Here is an 18,903-nt window from a genome sequence, read left to right as displayed (position 1 = left end):
AACTTTCAGGGTGGCAGTGCAGGGTGAATGTCAGGTGCAAAGCATATTCTGTTCATTTGTTCCTGCATTCATTCGTTTGTTCATGTATTCAATCATTTGCTCACAAATGATTACTAAGCATCAACCACCACACGCCTGGCACTATGAATGCGGAGAATGGGGGTGAACAGGACAACCATGGTCCTGCCTTTCTGGCATGGATGGTCTAGAACTGAGCTCCTCATTCCTGGATGGGCAGCAGAATCACCTGAGGACTTTAGAATACTGGCGCCTGGTCCCCATCCCAACAGAATCTCTGGGGATGAGGCCCAGGCCTTGATGTTTTTTAAAATCTCTCCAGAGATGCTGTTATGCAGCAGGGTGAGGTCCATGGGCTGAACATCTGCCATCCTCCAGTTCAGCATCACCTGTTGAGTAGTCCACCCAGGAGGTTTGGACAGATTGGACTCTTACCCCTCTGTCCAGATGTGGAAACCAACACTTTTTCTGAACAACGTGCCCAAGTCATATGGCTAATAAGTGGCAGAACTGGAGTCCATCTGATGATTCCAAAGCTCGAAGCTAACCACACACTGCCAGGCATACCCCTGAGGTTGGTACAGTAATGGTCAGGTGGCACTCAAGAATTTCAGGGTGGTGCAATGCCACACATCTGGACACCAGAAGACCCAGCTCTAGACCTGCATGTTTTAGCTGTGTGACTCCCAACTGGATCTTTGTTCTCATTGAACCTCTATCTTCCCATCTATAATTTGGGAGAGCTGGAATAGATGATTCCAAAAGTCCAGCATTTTCTGGGGCCCCAGGTTCCCAGTGGGTTCTGACAGAAGCAAGTTGCTTGGGGAGACTTGGGGACTGTGAGAAGTGAGATCCTGGGAGTCCCAGCTATCCAAGGTGCATGAATGCTGAACTGTGCCTCCTCCCACAAGGAGCCCTGGGTAGGAGGCTGCCTCCAAAGGGTGATTCTTAGAAATCTTGAACTTGAAAAGGACTAGCCAGTCTCCCACATGCATATTCATGGTCAGCATTTTCCACATTCCACCCAAGCTTCCCATACTGAAATAGCCCCCACACACTTGTTCCTGGAAAGGTACATACTGATGGAGAAATGAAAGCTACCCGTGGCCATCAACACACACACTTGGACTCATTCAACAAGCATTTGTTGAGCACCTGCTGTATAGCAGGCACCGTTCTAGGTGCTGGGGACCCAGCAGTAACAAACTCCTTCCCTCTTGGAGTTGACAGTTCTAGTCCAAGAGCTTTGGAGAGCAGTGATCTCCACCTTGTCAATATCAAAACATTAATAGCCCTCTCCACACAAGTGAGTTAGGTATCTGTCAGTGGAGAAAATGTTTATGCACCCTTTGCAATAATTCGGAATCTCTCCCACAAGTGGACCTCAAACCTAGATATGACATTATCTTCATTAAAGCACCCTATCATCAGAAAGTCCCTATACCTGAGGGCCTGAGTCTAGTCAGAGAGTCGCCTGGGAGTGTAGAGATGTAATTAAAGTCACCTGCTTTATCTTTAAAAGCATTTAAGTTTTGTACCCTACTCCATAATATGTGTGTTTGTTTCATTTATATTATAAAAATATCCCAAGTTATTCCCAGTTGTTAATGGTCTCCTCACTGTAACCTACCAACCCCTAAGGAAAATCCTCCAGGAAATAAACAGTGTGGCTCTTTTTTCATATTACTGTCACACAGCCAAGAACCGCGAGCACACTCCAGCTTGGGAAGCAGGTCCCTGAAGGTCTGGCTTGGACAGCAGTGGGGTCGTGTATCATCCACACCCCACTGGTGCAGCCGTTTCTAAAGGAATTGCTCTTCTGAGTAAAAACATACAAAAACTTCCCACCCGCATTATTCCTCCCAAGACCTCATTTCTGTTCTCTGGCAGGATAATTTGCTTGTGTTTCTGGATGCACATTCTTAATAGAGAGATCCAGAGAGAGACAAAAAGTGAAAAAAAAGATCATGTCAGACCTGGATGAGCCTTAGTGCTGGTTTGATCCCTTCCTTGTACAGATGAGAAATCCCAAAGCCAGGACTGGATGGAGTCTAGCCTCCGAGGGCAATTCTTAGAAACCTTTCCTTACTTGTCCTTCAACACCTCTCACCATGCGATGGCCTAAGAGGCTCCAGAAGGCCAAGCCAGGACTCTGAGCAAGCTCAGGGTCCTCCCTCGGGTCCTGCTTCTCTGGCATTTTGCTACAAGTCTCTTCTATTCCCTTCTCTTGTGATATATAAAGGTGAAGACCCTTAGGTCTCACCCTGATGCAGTTCACTCTCCAATAAGTAGAGGCAGGGACAAGGCAGGTGGTAGTATCCAGACCAGAGGCCCCCACCTTCAGGTGCCCTAGGCAGTGAGTGCCCAGGGCCACGGAACCATGGGAAGCTTAAGGTGCTCTCCCGGGGCCAAACTAGGGAAAGAGGTTACTGGACAGAAGTTCTGCTTTCATCCCAGAGACTTCCACCCTGCTTCCCTCCCTCACCATGTTCTGGCCACACACAGGTTGTCTCTTCCATCCTCTCCTCATACCGTTCCCTGTATCTAGAACATTCCACTCTTTTTCCAACCCACCAGCCCCACCCCCTTTTCTAAGTAAATCTGTTCATCCCTCAGATCTCACCTTAAATGTCACTCTTTGGAGACACTTTCCTGAAACTCTGGGTGTCTAGGAGATTTTATTGTTCCCTATGTTTTTTCCTAACACTTTCTACCATATGAAGTATTTCTGTACAATCCTTTATTTAGTGGCAATGTCCCCCAAAAGATGGTAGGCTCCATAAGGGCCAGAGCTAGGCTCACCTTGCTCATCATTTTATGACCTGGATGTCACACGTCGCCTTGTATCCTATAAGCAGTCAATAGATATTATGTACAAGTGAGCGAACAAATGGATGAATGAACAACCTGGCAGGTTACAACAGGCGGGATAGCCACTTCTACCAAGGCCAGGGACTTTGGAGTTGGTTATGTCCCACCCACCCACGCTTGCAAAGTCCTTGTTGAGCCGGGTTTCATGGTTCTCACATCAATTATGGTCACTTATCTCCCTCCACGGGAAGGTCGATGGTTCTAGACTTCAAAGGTGAATGACGTCATCCTGGCCCTCCCCATCCTTACAAATGAATTCTGACCCCTGATGAAATGAACCGAGTACCAGCAATGCCGCGAGAAGCCGTGGGAGAATTTAGGGACGACATCAGTTAGCACCGAGACAGAACCTTGTTACTGGCCATTTCCCTCTATTGAGGGTTTTCATTTACTCATATTTCTCACATTACTCACATTTCATTTACTCATCTGAAGTCTGAGATGGGTACTGTTATCACCCCCACTCCACAGATTAGGAGACGGAGAGTTTAAGAGGATTAGGAAATCGTCCAAGGTCAGCAGCAAGTACACACAAAGCCTAGAACCAACCACAGCCCCAGCAATTGCCCGCCGAGACACAAAGTACCACAGCTCACTGGAGCATCACACGCATCAGCTGGGGCCCTGGTTACAGTACAGATCTGATGCAGCAGTTCTGGGCAGGACCTGGGACCCTGCATTTCTAACAAGCTTCTGGATGATGCCAATGCTGCTGGTCCAGGGACCACAGTTTGAGTCGCGAGTCTGTAAAGGAGAAAAGGCAAAGGAGGATTTCCACAGGGCAGGCCAAGGAATAGCACAAGCTGAGGCTTGGAGAAGGGAACACACATGGTGAATTCAGAGACCAGTAAGTTGCTCAGCCCGGCTGCAGCCAGGGCACAGGGATGGAGGTGAAAGGACTAGAGGCCTTGAGCTCCAGCTCAAGGAGTGTGGAATTTATTGTGCTGTGAAGGAAAGCATGGAAGGGTTTTGAGAGGGAACATGACATGATGGGTCCTCTGTTTTAGATGAGCCACTCTGAGTGCAGCGAGAAGCTGTGCTGGAGGATAGAGAGACGGGAGGTCCTGCCAGCCAGGGAGCTGCTACCACAGTCCACCAGAGAGACATGACACAGGCCTGAGCCTGGTGGGACAAGGAGGGAGGAGGGACTGCCTGCAACAGACATTGCAGGGCCGGATTAAGTTCTTTAAAGCAAAGCCACAGTACTCTTCCAAGGTGCTAGAAATTTCTCAGTCATGCCATGCACTTGAGCAACAGTGTAGGGATTAGGGAAGCTGACGGCAGGTACACACAGAGATGCATATGATTCCAACAGTCTCTAGCAGAAATGGGGCCCACAGCCAGCCTCTCCTTTCAACACAGCCACACTGTCTCCGTGGCGAACCAGCCTTTTCCTCACTTTGCAGATTAAGTGTCTGAGTCCAGAGAGGGGAAGTGACTTGGCCAAGCTCCCGTGGCCAGGCCTAAAACCAAGGAATCCTAACCACTAAACCAGTGCTGGGCATCTTAGAGAACTTGCCCTCCGCCCAAGAAAAACCGAAGACATTCGGTTGCAATTTGATATCAGCCCACCCTTGCAAATATTAAACAAACAAAACCATTCCATTCCTTAAACTGGAAGCTTACGTCCTGAAAGGGGAGGGGAAGACCCTGAAACGGAGCCATCCACTGCAGACAGTGAAACCTGAAATAAAATTAGAAAATGTGTCACACGGAAAAACTCTGCAGAGAGAAATGGTTTCTCCTCCCCCCTACCCTTTTTCCTTTCTGTGGAAGAGTGAATAATTTGGCCTTTTAAATAGACAGAGGGAGCAAGCTGCTGTAGTCTCTGTTTTGTACCAAATACACACAGTTGTTGGGCAGTTTTGTGTCCCAACTCATGAATGGGATGTCAGCAACAGACGTGCTCAGCAGGGAGAGGAACGGGGCCGAGCATCGCTGAGTTGGACCGCTGCCCCTGACTGCCACAAAGTTTGGCCAAACTGAACTCAGAAATCCTGGAATGTTCATGCTAACAGTGCTTCATTTCCCAGATGGGGAAACTGAGGCTCAAAGAGGTACAGAGACATGCCCAAGACAGAAGAATAAGGGATTGTCAAAGGCTGAGGCTAGGCACGTTTCCACCATGCCCCCTTCTGTTTCCGTAGCTGCCCCAGCACATGGGGGTGGGAGGCCTTTCTGTGGTTGCTGGTGACTTGAATGTAGCAGGGTCCACTGGGTTATTCCATCAATAAGCATTGCCTGAGCACCTGCCAAGGGCCAGTATAGGGCTAAGTGCTGGTAGTACAGAGAATAACCCCATTCTGGATCCTCAGGGTGTCCTCCCCACACTCCAATCACCACTCCAGAGTGGTGGTTTGAGATCAGGGTATAGGGAGGAATCTTCTGGGAGATGAGGCCAGGATAGCACTTGGTAGGACTTCCAAGGCTTCAAATGCCATGCTAGGGAATAGGTGCTATGTTCGTTCTATTGCCACTACAAAAAATTACCACATACTTTGTGGTTTACATCAACACAGATGTACTATCTTACAATTCTGAAGATTAGAAATTCAACACAGGTCTTACAAGGATAAAAATCAAGGTATCAACAGACTGCTTTTTTCTAAATGCTTTAAGGAAAAATCGGTTTCCTTGCTTTTTCCATGGCTCGTGGCCCCTTCCTCCATTTTCAAAGCCATTTTTAACGGCTCTTGTGATTCCACTGGTCCCGACTGTATAATCCAAGATCATTTCTTTCTTTTCAGGTCTGCCGATTGCATCTGCAATTCTAACTCCCCTTTGCCATGAAACCTCATAGAGTCACAGGTCCTGGGGCTTAGGATATGGACCCTCTGGAGGGCCATGACTCTGCCTACCACGGAGGGTCATCACAAGACAAGGACAAAGGGTTCTAAGCAGGGGGCGACATACTCAGAGCTGTTTTGAGAATGCTGCTCAAACCTTATGTGCCCCCGAGTCACCAGGGAGCTTGTTAAAAGGCAGGTTCTGATTTCTTGGGTCTGAGAGTGAGGTCAGAAGTTCTGCGTTTCTACCGAGGTCCCAGGTGATATGTATGCTGCTGGTCTGTGTACATGGGAGTAGCAAGAAGTTAGACGATTACTGTGTCAGCAATGTGGGGTATTGGGCTGTAGGAAGGAGAGGCTGGAGTCCTGGAAACAGACCTGTGAGCTGATGGCAAGTTCATTTTCATTTTCATTTCACAGGACTGTTGTGAGAGCTTAATATACCGAAAGTGCCAAGAAAATACACATTTTAAGAAAGGAAGAAACTGTATTAAAATTGTAATGCTCAATAAGATGAATACAAGTCACTTCGGACTTCTGTAATTACAAGAGATGCTCAAAGAGGTTACCATCAGCGTCCAGACATTTCTGATTATGGTGAACATCTCTTAACATCACTTAAAATGTGTATACTCTCTTTTGACACCCTCGATGGTTACACACACACAGACAGACACACATACATATATAAACTTACACATAATTTATAATCTATAAAATACCTACACACATATTTAAAACATATGTTAAATCTACAGATTATATACTACATATTATGTATTAATATATATTAAACTTATATATTAAAGCCTAGTATTATATAGGCTTAATATACTTAAATACATATTTAAATTTAATATATGTATATATTATGTTTATTTCTTATTTCTTATATATTTCATTTTACATATAGACAATCTATATAAACTTATATATTAAACCTAGATATTCTACATTACATATTATATATTAACTTACATATTAAGCTCATATATTAAGCCTAATATTATATAGGTTTGATATATATTAAATACATATTTATATTTAACATATATGTATATATTACATTTCTTTATTTTTCTTGTATATTATATTTTATATATTAAACCTAAATATTCTATATTACATATTATATATCAACTTATAGATTTAGCTTATGTATTAAGCCTAATGTTATATCAGTTTTATGTATATTAAATACACATATATAATTAGTATATATTATATTTATTTATTATTTCTTATATATTGTATTTTATGTATTAAACTTACATATTAAAACTTAAAACAGTGTCTGGCACACAGAAAACACCATAAAGTTATTAGCACAGATCATATTCTTGGTATTTTCTCAGGTCCATGTGAAGCACCAGTGCACTGCCCTGGGAGTCAAGACGCCTGGTTCCAGGCCTGACCTGGCTTTCTTGCCCATGTGCAGACCTTGAGCTAGTTGCTTTCCCTCTCTGGGCTGAATAAGCCACTAGGATTCTGTGATTGGAGGTGAGCAGCAGCTGGCTGAGCCTATTTCAGGAGTTCTGTGTGCAACATTGTTGAAACTACAAGAACTTAGGTTCAGCTTGTCACCAGCTGTGATTTCTGCACTTCAGTTCTTCAGGATGGAGCGGTTATACCTGTCCAGCACCAGAAAAGCACACCTTGATTTTTCTTTTGTGAACCACATTCTATCCCTGATGCGTCTGCTACATGAAGTGGCTGCTCTCACCCTGCTTCGGCCCCACCATCCTGCGCAGTGGAGGGCTGCAGGGTGGTCTTCCTGCATGGGTGGAGGCACACATAGACTTTGCTGTGGTCAAGGGTTCATAATGCTGGATTTTTACTGAGATCTCCACAGTCTCAGGCTTTGAATGATTCATTCATGAACGCATTCAAATACTCATTGTGTTCGCTTAGTGCTATGTCGGACGCTGGGGAAACATAGATAAATAAAACAGAGTTCCTGCCCTCGGGGAAAGCAGGGAAGTAATGAGGTATTGAACTGGTCAGTGACAGCCCTCATTAATCCTTAATTAACTCATTAATCCTTACAGAAGGAATTATTCTCCCAATTCACAGATAAAGAAGATAAGGATAAGAGGTGACCGGGCCCAGGTCCCTCAAGGCGAAGCAGCAGAACTGACATCTGAAGTCAGGACCCTGAATCCCAAAGCCCATGAGCTGCACCCTCTCAACACCTCTCTCTGGGGTGCCAGCTCTGCCACACATGTTGCAGCCATGGATAGTTACTTCCCGTCCCCGGGACTGGGATTGCCACCTTTGAAAGGAAGCTATTGGGCTGCATTGGTTGTTCTCAGCCCTGGTTGCACCTTAGACTCCAACCAGGAGCTTTAAAATCCCACTAGTATCTGGACTTGTCTCAGATGAAGAATCCCTGAAGAGCCGGAGGACCGGGCATCGGGCCCCTCTGAAAGCCCCAAGGTGATTCTAAGGTGCGCCAGGGCTGACAACCACCAAGGTCCCTGCGACCTGAACTCTCGCATTCTAATTTCCTGAAAAACCCTCTTCTCCTCCAACCCTTACCACAGGCACATGCTTAATGGATGAATGCAGGGAAGGGGTGGGGAGGGAGAGAGGCAGGAACCCTCAGTTTATTTGCCTAAGGCCACAATGTGAAGGAATGCTGGCGCCGTCCCTTTGCCTGTTGCCATTTTTTCCCTTTAGGATTAGAAAGCAGCAGCAGTGGACAGAGAAAAGTTGGGCTTGGCATCCTTACATGCAGTCACAGGGAGTATAGATTACTGTTGCCTTTCCAAAAATTACAACAAAAGTCTTAATAATGTGCATGCAGTAGACTCAATATTTGTTTCAGGAAATTGTTTGTACAAGGAAATAATGGCAGAAATAGACAAATACAGAGATACAAGACTACGGTCGTCACAACAGTGTTGAGAATACTGAGCAATTAGAAACAGCCTAAAGGCTTAAGAGGGGACTAGTGTCATTATGGGACAGCCATACTATGAAATACTATTGCAATTATAAAGAATATTTAATGTTCCAGAGACAGTATCCAGATGATTGTTAAGGGAAAAAAGCAATCAACAAAATACAATGTACAGAATGATCTATTCATATTATAATATATGTGCACATTTAGGCATGGAAAATAAACTTGAAACATAGTCCGTCAAATGTTAGCAGGGTTTATCTCTGAGTCATGAGCTAATATGTGATCTTTTTAAACTCCTCGTTTTGTCCTAGTTCTTTATAACTGTGCATTACTTTTATTATTCAAATTTTTAAAAATTTATTGGAAAGATAAATCTCTTTCAAAGGCTGTGGACATGCCTCCCCCATCTCTCGGTGGAACTGGACGTCCCTACTTTGGCAGCACAGACATTTGCTTACCCTGTATCAAAGCACTCAGGCAAGTCCTTAGCATTCAAACCAGTGGCTGCACAGCTATCCCTACTACTGGACTATGAGTCCCTCCAGGATGGCACTGGGTCCAATGCAGCCCTTCAGTCATCCTGTCACCCATTCCAGAGAATCTCAGAAAGCAGGCAGCCAGGAAATTGTGAGGAAGACAGTTGTCTGTGAGAGTAGCCATAACACACAACAGGCACACCATACTGAAGACTTCAACAGAAGTCCTCTTTGGGAGGAAGCTACTCACAAAAGGCCTCCTAGTCGGGAGAGGGGGCTTTTAAGCTGAGTGCCTTTTTAAGTCCCTCAGTAACAAGGGGGATAACTCCCAAGGAGGCCTAAGGCCAGGCAGATCTAACCAAGCCTCCCAAACCCAGAAAGGAACTCCTTAACACCTGAAGTCAGGGATCTAGGTTACTTAAGAGGGGTACCAGGGCCCTCAGAACAGTTTTCTGCCCTGTCAGATCCTTCAAGTCATTTATGGCATGCAGTAAACGTAAACTGAATTGGGTTGGATGGGACTGGACTGGATTGGATGAATTAGAGTGGACTGGACTGGATTAGATTAGGCTGGGTGGGGCGGGTTCAGTAGAATTGAGTTAAACTGGATTACAACGGGGATGAGACTGCACTCATTAGGTGACCTGGGCCCCATATCTCCCTTATTAGATGTTGCCCAGAAAGAGGTCTGGACCTTCTTCCAAGTTCTGCTGTAAGCATAGATTTGTCCTCTCTCTCTATCTGGGATAGAGCAGAGGAAGGTGATTAGTCAGCAAACGTAGCTCCTCCCAACACCTCTGACACCCTCCCAGCTCCCCTGGGCTCTGTGTTGACAGCAATAGCTCAGGCCCTACAATCTGATGCTCTGACTTTGAAGCCTTATTTGCTTATCCCTTCTTCCCACTGGACATTAGTGTCTTAAATGAAGTCTTCTTGTAAGATTGCTTCTTCAGCTGGGCTCAGTGGCTCAGCCTGTAATCCCGCGCCTTTGGGAGGCTGAGGTGAGTGGATTGCCTGAGCCCGCGGGTTCGAGACCCGCCTGGGCAGCGAGACCTCATCTCTACAATAAAATCAAAAAAATCAGCCGGGCGTGGTAGCGCATGCCTGTAATTCCGGCTACTTGGAAGGCTGAGGCGGAAGGATCGCCAGGGCCCAGCAGGCGAGGCTGCGGTGGCCAGGAGCGGCCACTGCACTCCAGTCTGGGTGACAGAATGAGACTCCAACTCAAAAAAAAAAAAAAAAGATTGCTTCTTCACCTTGCCTACCCACCACCACTAGAATACCCCTAGTATCCAATCATATTATGAGGAAATTATGTGCTAAACCAATCTATACTAAATAATGCACGGCTTAATGAAGGAGGCAGGGGAAATTTCTCTTACCAAACTTTAAAACATATCACAAAGCAACAATCATCAAGACTATGTGGCTGTAAAACAACATACACACATTAGCACAGGAAAGTGACCAGTAGTATAGAGCTACCAGAAACAGATTAATATCACTAAAAGAAAAAAAATGTTATATGATAACATAAAATCACATACAATGATGGGCAACACAGCAATGAGGCAGTAGCTCACATTTTAATTAGTACTTTGGGGAGTCCTCAGCATCACTTCAGAAAAGAACTGACTTTAGATTATACCCTAATCTATGGTCTATTTTAAAGTGGTCCAGCTGTTGGTATTAAAATAGAACTGGAAGATAAACCCATATATTTAGCTAGAAGAGAAAAGATAAATGCACAACCTTAGACAAAATTAGGTTATCAGTCACGAGCAGAAAATAAATGTTTATACAATTAATGTAACGAAAAAGAAAAAGAACAAAGTAATATTAGGATAAACTCCAGTCTAGCTAGTTATTAAGTTAAGAAAACCAAAAGCCTTATAATGCTCCTTGATTCCACTCAACAGTTGGCAGAGCTGTGGAAGACGCCGGTTAACTTACACACCACAGAGAGCATGGTGAGTCGGTGCATTAGACCACAGGCTAGACCAACCCATTCACTCCTTCTCTGATTCACTGGAAAGAAGTTTCCTGAGTGTCCACTTTGTGCCAGGTTCTGTGCCTGGGATCTCTGTTCTGGGTTTCAAAGTTGGATAGACCCATCCCTGCCTCACAGAAACTTTCCTTGTATTAGGGGAGACAGATGAGTCATCAGTGGTCACATTACAGTCTGAGAAGCCCTGTGGCGGAGAGACACTCTGAGAAGCCCTGTGGCCAAGTGGGAGGGTTTCCCAGAGCAGGACCTTAAAGGATGAATGGGGAGGGGGGTTTTCAGGTAGACTGAGGGAAAGATATTTTAAAAACGGGACTCACCTGTGCAAAGACACAGGTGTGGGGCCTTGCATGTCTCATTCAGATACCTGCCAGTGTCTTAGTGTGCCAAGTCAAGAGGGGCTCAGCATCAGAGGAGGGGAGGCAGGGTCCTTTGAGGCCAGGAGCATGACTCCAGCCCTGGTACAATGAGAACCCAGTGAGGTAAATTAAACTGGGAAGTGTTATGATTAAATCTGTATCTAAGAAAGAACCATTTAAATATATAATAAAACTATTCAATTAATTCTCTTTTTTGATTGGTGGGAATATAGCCAAAGGAATCTTTTTTAGAAAAGGCCATTTATCTGAAGATGCCCCAGCAGCACTGTTAATAATAAGGACAAAATGGCCAAAGTCCAAGTGGCCAACTCCGAACAATTGTCCTTTGAGAGTTGAAGACCAGAGACCAATGATGCAAAAACTCAGGTGTGACTCCTACCCACATCTCTCTCACTCAGGAAAGCACATCAGACTGTCAGTGAGCAAGAATGATTAGAGGAAAATCCTGAACTGCCTTGATTATGTTTGCAGTTAAATCAGGATTTATCCAAAGAAGATACGCAAGTGACCACCAAGCACTTGAAAAGATGCTTAATGTCAATAGTCACTAGAGAAATGCAAATCAAAGTCACAATGAGGTACCACTTCACACCCACAAAGATGGATATAGTAAAAACAAAAATACTGAAAATAACAAGTATTGGTGATGATGTGCAAAATTAGAGCCCTTATGCATCGCTGGTGGGGACGTAAAATGGTGCAGCCTCTATGGAAAACAGTTTGGAGGTTATTTATAACAGAAACATAGAATGACCGTATGACCCAGAAATTCTACTCTAGGCATATATTCAAAAGAATGAAAACAGGTATTCAGACAGATAATTGTACACGAATATTCAGAGCAACGCTATTCACAATAATCAAAAGGTGGAAACAACCCAAATGCCCATCAAGGGAAGAATGGAAAAACAAAGTGAGATGCACACATACAATGGAATCTTTTTCAGTCATAAAAAGGAATAAAGTCCTGACACATGATACAACACGGGTGAATCTTGAAAACTTTAGGCTAGCCAGGTGCGGTGATGCACGCCTATAGTTCCAGCACTTTGGGAGGCTGAGGTGAGAGGATTGCCTGAGCCCACAGGTTTGAGAACAGCCTGGGAAACTTGGCAAGACCTCATCTCTACAATAAATCAAAAAATTAGCCAGGTGTGGTGATGCATGCCTGTAGTTCCAGCTACTTGGAAGACTGAGGCAGAAGGATCACTTGAGCCCAGCAGGTCAAGGCTGTAGTGGCAGTGAGCATGCCACTACACTCCAGCCTGGGCAACAGAGTGAGACTCTAACTCAAAAAAAGAAAGAAAACTTTATAATATAAAATATCCAGAATAGGCAAGCCCATAGAGACAGAAAGTAGTTTAATGGTTGCTCAGGGCTAGGAAAAAGGGTAATGAGGAGTAACTGTTTAATAGGGACAGTGTTTTCTTCTGGGATGATCAAAATATTTGGGGACTTGACAGAGATGTTGATTGCACAACACTGTGAAGGTACTAAATGCCAGCGAATTTTACACTTTAAAATGGTTAATGTTATGTTATGTAAATTTTATCTCAATAATAAGTAACCTGGAGATCCAAATGATCAGTAAATATATGAAAAGTTTATTAACTTAATTAATTATCAAGAAAATGTAAATTAAGGCTACAGTAAGATTCTAATATGCATCCGTTAGAAATGCTGAAATTAAGCTCGGTGACAAGACCAAGTACTAGAGAGGATGTGACGAAATGGGGACTCTGACCTCTTGGTGGCCGTACATATTAGTAAGACATTTAGGAGATCTGCTGTCAGTGTCCACTCAGTTGGAGCGTACATATAACCCTCCACTCCTAGGTATAGAACCAACAGAAATCTGTGCACATGCGCATCAAGAGACATGTACAAGAATATTCAAAGCCATGCTATCATTTTAGCCAAAAGCTAAAATAACCCAAATTCATTGGAGAAAAAAAAAGGATCAGTAATATACACTATATTAATACAGCAAAAGACATGAACTAACCACAGCCACATAGAGTAGCATGAGTAAATCTCAATTCTGCAAAAGAATCAGACACCAAAGAATATATCCTGCATCTAAAAAGTTCAAAATCAAGTAAAACAGAACTTCAGAATGAGGTAGTAAAGCTATTTTGTGGAAGCAAGGAAGTGATGGCTATTAATGTCAAGGGAATGTTATCTCTGAGAGGGAGAAGGAAAAATCACAGCAAAGGAGCACGGGAGAACTCCTGGGGCGATCTTATTTCTTGACCTGAGTTACATGGATGGTTGCTCTGTGATAAGTCAATGAACTATACTTTTATCATGCACTTTTCTGAATGGATGCTATATTTCACAATAAAACAGTTTAAAGAAAAGCAACTAATTTGCACCTATCAGCACTTTATTAGCAGGGACAAATTACTTGTGACACCACTGACCCTGCCCTGACAATACCCCCCTTATCTTCTAAAATATTGGCTAGTCCAATAACACCAGAACTTTAATAGGGTAAGGAAGGGTTGATGTTGTCCTCCAACTCAGCCCTGACCCATGAGGAAAATAAGAGGCCATGTATATGATACCCCACTGACAAGGTCTGTTTATTTTTATTATTATTATTATTTTGAGTTGGGGTCTCACTCTATTGCCCAGGCTGGAGTGCAATGGCATGATCATGGCTCACCACAACCTAAAATTCCTGGGTTCAGGTGATCCTCCCACCTCAGCCTCCCAAGTAGCTGGGACTACAGATGCATGCCACCACACCCTGCTAATTTTTTAATTTTTTGTAGAGACGAGTTATCACTATGTTGTCCAGACTGTCCCTCCTCAGCCTCCCAAAGTGCTGGGATTACAGGCATGAGTCATCGCACCCAGCCTAAGGTCTCTTTACATAAGACTATGTCGGAAGATGGGGTTGGCTGCACATGGGTCATGCTGGATGTCAGATGAGTAGAGCGCCAGGAAAAATTGCACTGCAAGTGACCTACAGGGAGGTCTGTGCCCAAATCTTTTCCATACCCAGCCAGCATAAGGGCTGGCTCTGAATGGGGGCTCAATGTTCATGTGTTGAACTAAACTATGTGAAATAATTAAACCTCAAGCTAGATAAATGCTATTTTGTTTCATTTTACAACACTTTAAATTAGAAAGACTATGAAGATGAGTGAATCTTGCCCCCCATTTTATAGATGCAAAAACTGAGGCTCAGAGTGTGAAAAGTAACTTATCTAAGTTCACAGAGGAAGCCAGTGGTTGGAACCTAGATTTCCCAATGCTTGAATTTTTGCTTTTTGAGGGGGTAGAGCATATCAAGAAGCTTACAAAGATCCACTGTGTGTGTGTGTGTGTGTGTGTGTGTGTGTGTGTGTGTGTGTGTGTGTCAAAGTCTGAGTCTCTCTTTGCCATCAATGCTGGAGTGCAGTGGCACAATCACAGCTCACTGCAGCTTTAACCTTCTGGGATCAGATGATCCTTCCTCCTCAGCCTCCCAAAGTGCTAGGATTACGGGCATGAGCCACTGCGCCAGGTCAAAGATTCACTTTTAAACAGGTCTGTTATCTGCAAATTACCGTATGCCTATATTTTACCCCTCCCTGAGGAACCTTGCCCTAGCTCACAGTGACATTCAGGGATGGCAAGGACAGTAGGCTGGAGGCCTGGGGGTGCAGACGGAAGTCAGGCCTCTTCTTCCCAGAGAAACAATGCTCTATGAGGCCAGCAGTTTTTGAGTTTCAAGCTGTGTGCCAAATCTACACCAGGCTGGCTAGGAATCCCACCTCAAAGCCCCATCAGATCTGGAGCCTCGGTGCTCTGGGAAAATGAATTCTTTTGTTCTATAAACAGCTTTACTGAGGTATTGTTTACATTCCATAAAATTCACCCGTTTTAAGTGGACAGTTAGATGAATTTCAGCAAATTTATAGAGTTGTGCAACCACCACCATAATCCAGTTCTCCAAAACGTTCCTTTGTGCCCATCTGCAGTGAATCCCTGCTTCTGTTCTTGGCCCAGGCAACCACTGATCTGTTTTCTGTCTCTGTCGTTTTGCCTCTCCAGAAATGTTGTATAAATGGATTCTTACAATACAGTTTTTATGTCTGGCTTCTTTCACTTGGCTTAATTGTTTTAAAGTTTATCCATGTTGTTGTAGCATATATGAGTACTTTGTTCCTTTTAATTGCTGAATAGTATTCCATTGAATGGATATACCATTTGTTGTTTACCTGTTCACTAGCTGATGGACCAGTTGTTCATTTCCAGTTGAGGCCATTATGAATAATGCTGCTATGGTTGTTCACATATGAGATTTTGGGTGGACATATGTTTTCCTTTCACTGAAGTAGATAGCTAGTAGTGGAATCGCTGGCTTGTAGATTAAGTGCATGTTTATCTTTTTAAGGAACTGTCAAATTGTTGGGAAAATGCATCTGAAGCATCTAACAAATCACTCACTAACATGCCACCCCTTTTGAGCATAGAGCACAGACTCTGGAGTCAGAACCTCTGGGTACAAATTATGTTATGGAAGGCTGCATGCCCTTGGGCAGGTGACTGTGCCTCAGTTTCCCCATCTGTTAAAAGGGACAACACACAGAGTTGCGAACACTGAATGCACTCATTCACATAGAGCACTTAGAACACTGCTGTGAAGTGCTACAAAGCCTTGACAATCATTCTTTACAGCCAGTTGAGCAGTGGCCCCATGGAAGAAACAGAGCCAGTCTTGGCTTTCACAGACAAGGGAGAGCCATCACGGATCCACTCAGCTACAACCATATACCCTTAAGGAAGTCATGCACCTTCTGTACGATGGAGCCCAACTTACTTCCAAGCACTGCTAGGTGGCTGATCCAGTGACCTTATACAAGGTAAGTGCTTTGTAGACTGCTCGATGCCATGCAGATGCCATGGATGGTTGTGACATTCAGATTATGGGGCTCATTGAGGACTGTGGAGCCCCTAAAACCCTCTCCACCCGGGAAGCTTCTCTAAGCGCATATTAGGATCGTTAAGGGCAAAGACTCTGGAGTTAGACTATCTGATCCACATCCTACCCCATCCACTTAGAAAGCTTGTGACTTTGGACCTCTATTTCCTCATCTAAAAAAAAAATAAAAACAGATAGTAAATGTCCTCAGTCCTTACGACCTGGAGTGAATGTAAGGACTGGATGAATGAAATACGAACGTGTTCACAACTCCACCTGAACATGTGAAAGTGTTTTATAAAAACGTTGACCATATTAAACTGCATGAAAAAGTTAGTTTGGGGGAGAATGGTTCACATTTCTAGGAATTCTCTTCATATTCCTAAAGGGGCACCAAATACCCATCAGCTGCAAATGGCCCTCCCAGGGCCCTTCTCAGCCCCTGAGGGTTTCCTGGCCCTCCCTCTTTACGTTATGCATGGGAACAGGACTTCCTTTGTGTTAGAAACAACAGCCCTGACCTGACATTGAGAGATCCAGGCTACACACGCAGGAGGAGAAAGAAACACCAGCGTTTCTATTCTCAGACCCCTCTTCCTTTCGGAAAACTGGAAGTTGCAGTGAAGTTCACAAAAGACCACAGAGCCCAAAGCTGCCCTCTGCCACTGGGCTGGCAGTGCTCTACATCACATGCAAAATTGCAGCGTTCCGACATGGGCCAGGGTGCTGAGAAGCCAAAACTATGCTCCAGCTGCCCTTTGATCTGCAAGAAATGCCGGACTGGACACTCTGGCAGGAAAAGCTATCATCGCATTTCAGTCTTGTTCCCCAGAAGACAATGGTCTGGGCTATCCTGGGCTTCTTCTGGCAAACAAAGAATTAACCAAGGCCCCTGAATTGTTTCGAAGCAACTCAGTTCAGTTCTTTCTTGTGCAGCACAAGCCCCAGGTGTCCCCACTGAAGGTCATGTCTCGCATCCGTGTGCAGAGAGGGCCCTGGATCTGCCCTTACCAAGTGCAGGCACTGGGTGCACTGAGACCATCGCGGCTGGTGCTGTCGCTGTCCTTCCAAAGTCCCTCTTCTGCCTGAGATTGGAAGGATCATGCCCAGTTCTCAATTTTTTTCAGGGGACCAGAGATTGCTTCCCAGCCTTCCCACTTTCATTCGATTAAAGCTGTGTACTCGAGACCTAAATCCAAAAGGGCCAGAAGCTACTGTTTGGAAAGTATAGCTCTCCTGCAAAACTGCACGAGCAAAGAGCTGAACAAAGATGGGGCCAAGAGAGCTGGGTTCAAGCCCTGGCTTTTGGACTGGCCACTTTCTAACCCCTCTCACCTCTCACTTTCTAACCCCTTTCCAACACATAGTTATTGCAAGAATCAAGCAGAAATTTCTATCACTTATTTTGTGGCTAGTATGTGCCAGGAGCATGGACAGCACATCATTTCTCCTCCCTCCCTTAATCTTCACAGCACCCCAAGTAGGTAAGGTAATCTAATTATTCCCCTTTTTCAGATGAGAAAACTGAGGCACAGAGAAATCCATGGCCCAAAATCACCCCGCCGATCCACAATTCAAACCCAGACATCCTGACCTTAATGGAGACCCATTTTAACTCAGACCCCACTGTTCATCCAACCACCTGAGTCCTGCTGGGGAAACTGAGGCCCAGGGAACAAAGGAGATCAGATCCCGGGGTCCCAGTTGTTTCCATCAACCATGAAGCCATTGCCAATGATAAATGCGACCCCTAGATATATGGCAGATGAGAAGACAGAGGCTCAGAGAGGTGGAGCCCACTCAGAGTTAAGCACCAGAGCAATTCAGTTCCGTTATTTCTTGAGCTGCTAAAGCACCAGGTGGCCCTGCCGGTGACCCTGCCTCGCTCCCGTGTGAAGAGAGGGCACCGTCCTGCCCTTGCCGCCAGTCCGCCGCGTGCAAGACCAGACTGCGGGGTGCGCCGAGGCTGTCGTGGCTGGCGCTGTCACAGTGTTTCCGAAGTCCCTCTCTGCCCAAGACTGGAAGGGCCGCGCCCAGCTCAGACGCCTCGGTGCCCAGAGAGCTCTCCACCCGCCCCGGCTGCCCAGGGACCCCATTCTTGGCTGTAACCCCCGCACTGCCGAGAGAAAGCCATCGGCAGGACCGCCAGTGCGCACGGAGTGGCGAGGACTCCCTTTTATGTCCAGGAATGAGGCGCGCACCGCAGGCGCGTCCGCTGTCAGAGCCAACTTTCCCGATGCGCGGAGGCAGCCGGTGCCACCTCCAGGCTGGGTCGCTTACCTGTGGCGGCGCGGGTCTGGGTGACGGCGGGAAGGGGCGCGCAGACCGCGAGCAGCACCAGCAGGCACCAGCATTGCTCGTTCCTCCTGCAAGAAGTAGCCGAAGGAGAGACGGTGAGGCCGGGGGAGGGCTGGAGGGGGCCGGGGCGCGGGGAAGCGCGTCCTACCTCGGTGCCATCTCGCAGGTCCGCGAAGCCCCCAGAGGTGCTAGGCGAGCCAAGCAGAGCAGGGAACAAAGGCGGCGCTCGGCGGCGGCAGAGGCGGC

The 18,903-nt window shown here is 45.5% G+C and overlaps 1 protein-coding gene across 1 annotated transcript in view; it reads right to left on the bottom strand.

The window, feature by feature from the left end:
• Positions 1-18,863, bottom strand: part of COL15A1 (collagen type XV alpha 1 chain) — a 112,834-nt gene extending 93,971 nt beyond the window's left edge. The window contains exons 1-2 of the mRNA XM_008051710.2: positions 18,806-18,863; positions 18,640-18,725 (exon numbers count right to left, since the gene is read on the bottom strand). Coding sequence (XP_008049901.1) covers positions 18,640-18,725; positions 18,806-18,816 — 97 coding nt within the window. The 5' untranslated portion in view covers positions 18,817-18,863. The remainder of the gene's footprint in view (positions 1-18,639; positions 18,726-18,805) is intronic.
• Between the last annotated feature and the right edge of the window lie 40 nt (positions 18,864-18,903).

Source organism: Carlito syrichta, unplaced genomic scaffold, assembly GCF_000164805.1.
Source record: "Carlito syrichta isolate Samal-C Ts95f unplaced genomic scaffold, Tarsius_syrichta-2.0.1 Scaffold226607, whole genome shotgun sequence".
NCBI classification, from domain to species: Eukaryota; Metazoa; Chordata; class Mammalia; order Primates; family Tarsiidae; genus Carlito; species Carlito syrichta.
This window is presented reverse-complemented; position numbering and strand designations above follow the sequence as displayed.